The sequence below is a fragment of the Sinocyclocheilus rhinocerous genome, unplaced genomic scaffold (assembly GCF_001515625.1).
Source record: "Sinocyclocheilus rhinocerous isolate Xijiao unplaced genomic scaffold, SAMN03320098_v1.1 scaffold101, whole genome shotgun sequence".
Lineage (NCBI taxonomy): Eukaryota > Metazoa > Chordata > Actinopteri > Cypriniformes > Cyprinidae > Sinocyclocheilus > Sinocyclocheilus rhinocerous.
Genome location: NW_015626036.1, coordinates 361,042 through 365,199, shown reverse-complemented (window position 1 = coordinate 365,199; position 4,158 = coordinate 361,042). Strand labels below are relative to the sequence as shown.

The following is a 4,158-nucleotide window of genomic DNA, read 5'->3' as shown; positions in this document are numbered from 1 at the left end:
AAATGCAGAAAGTTTCCTGTGAGGGGTAGGTTTAGGGGTAGGGTTGGTGTAGGGCAATAGAATATACGGTCTGTACAGTAGAAAAACCATTACGCCTATGGAGAGTCCCCACAAGGATAGCTGACCAGACATGTGTGTGTGTATGCAATGTAAATGATTTTCCAGCTACATTTTTCATTTTCATTTAGTTTAACTTGATGTACTACAATAGCTAAAACTGAAATTAAAATTAAAAGCTATATACAAATTACAAAAAATAACAAAAACAAATAAAATGTCAAAGTTACTAAAACTTTACATTTGAAGTAAAAGAGGAAAATACAAAAATAAAAACGAATTAATAATAAATTCATTAAAAACTACTATATAGTATATAAATGATACTTTAACAAGTTACAATACATTTAAAATAACTAATGCAATAGTTAACAATAATTAGCATTTATTAATTAATGTCAATTTCAATTTTCTTTTATTAACATAATTAATGAGTCCCCACAAGGATAGCTGACCAGACATGTGTGTGTGTATGCAATGTAAATGATTTTCCAGCTACATTTTTCATTTTCATTTAGTTTAACTTGATGTACTACAATAGCTAAAACTAAAACTGAAATTAAAATTAAAAGCTATATACAAATTACAAAAAATAACAAAAACAAATAAAATGTCAAAGTTACTAAAACTTTACATTTGAAGTAAAAGAGGAAAATACAAAAATAAAAACTAATTAATAATAAATTCATTAAAAACTACTATAGTATATAAATGATACTTTAACAAGTTACAATACATTTAAAATAACTAATGCAATAGTTAACAATAATTAGCATTTATTAATGTCAATTTCAGTTTTCTTTTATTAACATAATTAATGCATCATGAATTAACAATGAACAATACTAAAATTAATAAATGCTATAAAAATAGTACTTTTTGTTTATATCTTATGAGATAACTAAAGTTAACATATTGAAGCTTACGTGCATGTTTTAATGCAAGCAAGGACACAAAAGAAGTGTCAGCATTTTATAAAAATGAAACTTCATGAAATGCATGTGGGATTTGCAAGTAGATAACAGACAGAAAATGAATTATATGATCCTATAGCGCCCCCACATGTCAATCCAGCAACATACCACTGCAGGAGCCAGAAACACGGCCACGTTTCTGTATTTGGACAGATCAGTCTGAAATATCAAAGAGCTGCAGTAAGGAAAGCTATAGACGCGTTTGACATAATGTAAAATACTTGAAATACATACATATAAAGCTTGCCTTCCAGAAGTCCTGTTTGACAAAATGAATATCAGTGTGCGGTACTCCACGCCACCATGCTTTACTCCTTGAACAGGCCAATAACATGGAGTTTATTTCAAAACCTGTGCATTGAAATCCCATTGACGGTGCTGCAAAAGCCTGCATTTCAGAACAGGACAGTTAATACATGAGATGAAGTATAAGCTCCAAAACCTGACATTTTATCCATGACTTACCAAACGTCCATCGCCTGATCCCAGGTCAGCCAGATGGCCTTTGCGTCCTTCTAGAAGCTTGATAACATTTAGAGTTTGTTCTTTTGTTGAAGGTAAAAATGGCACCTGGGAGAATATCATACCAGACCTTTTCAGCTTCCTTAGCTTGTCTCAACTTCTCTCTATTAAAGAGAGAAATGTGCAGAAAGTCAAAGCACCTTTAGTCTGAAAGGGACTCTCAGTCCAGGCATGCAGAACATGGCCCAGAGTCTGTAGACTCCAGCGAAGGCAGATCCGATCAGTAAGGTGACACTGCTGATGACTGAACCACCTGCTGCTGTGCTCCTCAAGGATGACCTCAATACAGTCCTCCATACTGTAAAGCATCTCAGGGCAAACATATTGCTTTTTCAACTTAAGTATCCATTGTATTGTTTGTAGAATTGAAATTAGAATCAGAAGCTAACCGAATTGTGTATGGTTACTGTATGGTTTAAAATAGTATTGTTTAATTGAAATCAAGTTCAAATATAATATAAATAAATATTAGGTGAAAAACTAAAAATTTGAAACAAAGGTTAGAGAAATGAGAAATGTTGCCTTAGCAACTAACTTAATTACTAACTAAAACGATTAACTAACTAAGTTGACGTTGAAGTACTAAAATAACTAAAACTGAAATAAAAAATGCAAAGCTAAATAGAAATATACAAGTCAAGTTTCAAGTCAATTCAAGTTTATTTGTACAGCGCTTTTCACGATACAAATCATTGCAAAGCAACTTTACAGCAAATTAAGTTTCTACAATATTTAGTGGTAGCTTATCAGTGGTGACTGTCAGTTAATGTACATATGGCAGAAATGTATGGAAAAATCAATTAAAGACGTAATAAAACAGACGATGAACACTATTAACAGCACTTATTGTATGATGCAATCAAACTTATATTCACAACAAAACTAATAAAAATGATAAAAAGAACATTTTAACTAAAATGAAAACTGAAAATATAAAAATAAAAGCCAGTTCAAAATATTTATAAATAATATAAAAGTATATACATAATACTAAAATAACATTGTATCACTGCTGTGAGTAATTACATCTTGCATCTCAAAACTGAATCTGTTTTTTAGTTCATCCACTACAATTTGATTGAAATTTTTTTTTTAGTAGACCACTCTTGTCGAAATATTGAAATAATAACTGGAATTATTATTAGCATTTCTTTAGATTTGTTTTATACATTTACACTTACATAAATTCAGGTTCATAGAATTGTTTCCTACGACCAGAGATTTGCAAAAGCTTTAACAAACACTAAAGAAATTTATTATTTTAACATTTTATTGTTAAATGTTTTATACATAACTATATTAAAATTCGATTTGCTCTGACTAAAAAACATCACCATTATTCTATGCAGACTAAATATTTTAATAATATAGGTCTTTTAGTCCGTAAAGGGGCATTTGTTATGGTAGGCTATCTAATAGCACTTACACTGGAGTGGCCAGTAGAGGTCGCGCTGCTGCAACAATCCGACGGAAAAGCGAAAACACAACTCATTCCCGTCGTGTATCAAATGACCGCGGACACTGAAGCCAAACAAACTAAACATGTGCTCGATCTTTGCGTTTTAATCCTGCCTGTAAATGTTTCTAAATGCCGCAGTGAAGATGAAATCAAACTGAAACCTGTCCTGTAGCGTTACACACGCCTCATCTCAATCGATACCGCGGACAGACTCTCTAGGCACTGAAATATTGAGCAAAATCTAAATATTAATCTGCCTAGGACACTAAAGTAGGCCAGAAAGGAAAAATTGAAATCGCATCATATGACCCCTTTAACATTTATTTGAATGTGAGAATGTTTGCCTTACCTACTTCCTGCCAGGGTTTTCAGAGGCTTTCCAGATTAAAACGACTGACAGATACCAAACCAAATGAGATGCGATAACATTAACTAGTATTTTCGGGGAAAAGAAAAAATTTTCAGAGCAAAAAGGACCCGAACACCACATGAGGGTTAAGAGATCGATCTGCCCTCTGGACTTCTGCAGATATCTGGTAAATATTTCATCGTAGTAAACATAATTATACAAACCTGTTGAAAACGGTTGGTTTCACCATTTCGTGAATAAATGTGTTAAGAATCTAAAATAGTTCCTATTATAATAACAACAAAAATACTACAAAAAAATCTACAGTATAAGCTGAAAAACCTTTATTAGAGCTATAAATATTTTTTTTAATACAGTAGGATATTCTATTTTAATGCAAGAAAAAAATATGTAGAGCACTGAATTATGTTTCTCAGCTAATTTATTTCTAATTTATTATAAATTATATACTTTTAGTATATTTACTTTTAGTCATTTAGCAGACACTTTTATCCAAAGCGACTTACAAATAAGAAAAAGTAATTAAAACTAAAAGCTAAAACTCTATAAATACTATATATATATATATACACATTTAATAAAATAAAATAAATTAAATAAAAATGACAAATGCATACAACAACACTTCAAAACTAAAACATTTAAATTTAAATTTAGCATTTAAAATACGTTTTTGGATGTGTGCGGACCTTCTCTTTTGCACATGCAACGTTTCACTAGTTTGCTCCCTTGATGCCTGCCCTCAGTGCTCTCTAAATGCCAACAGCTCGCTTGCT

The 4,158-nt window shown here is 31.3% G+C and overlaps 1 protein-coding gene across 1 annotated transcript in view; it reads right to left on the bottom strand.

The window, feature by feature from the left end:
- LOC107709216 (protein FAM173B-like) overlaps window positions 1-1,876 on the bottom strand; it is a 2,759-nt gene extending 883 nt beyond the window's left edge. Inside the window, exons 1-4 of the mRNA XM_016513656.1 lie at window positions 1,694-1,876; window positions 1,497-1,601; window positions 1,279-1,419; window positions 1,140-1,190 (exon numbers count right to left, since the gene is read on the bottom strand). Of these exons, the coding sequence (XP_016369142.1) occupies window positions 1,140-1,190; window positions 1,279-1,419; window positions 1,497-1,601; window positions 1,694-1,876 (480 nt within the window). The remainder of the gene's footprint in view (window positions 1-1,139; window positions 1,191-1,278; window positions 1,420-1,496; window positions 1,602-1,693) is intronic.
- Window positions 1,877-4,158: the final 2,282 nt, after the last annotated feature.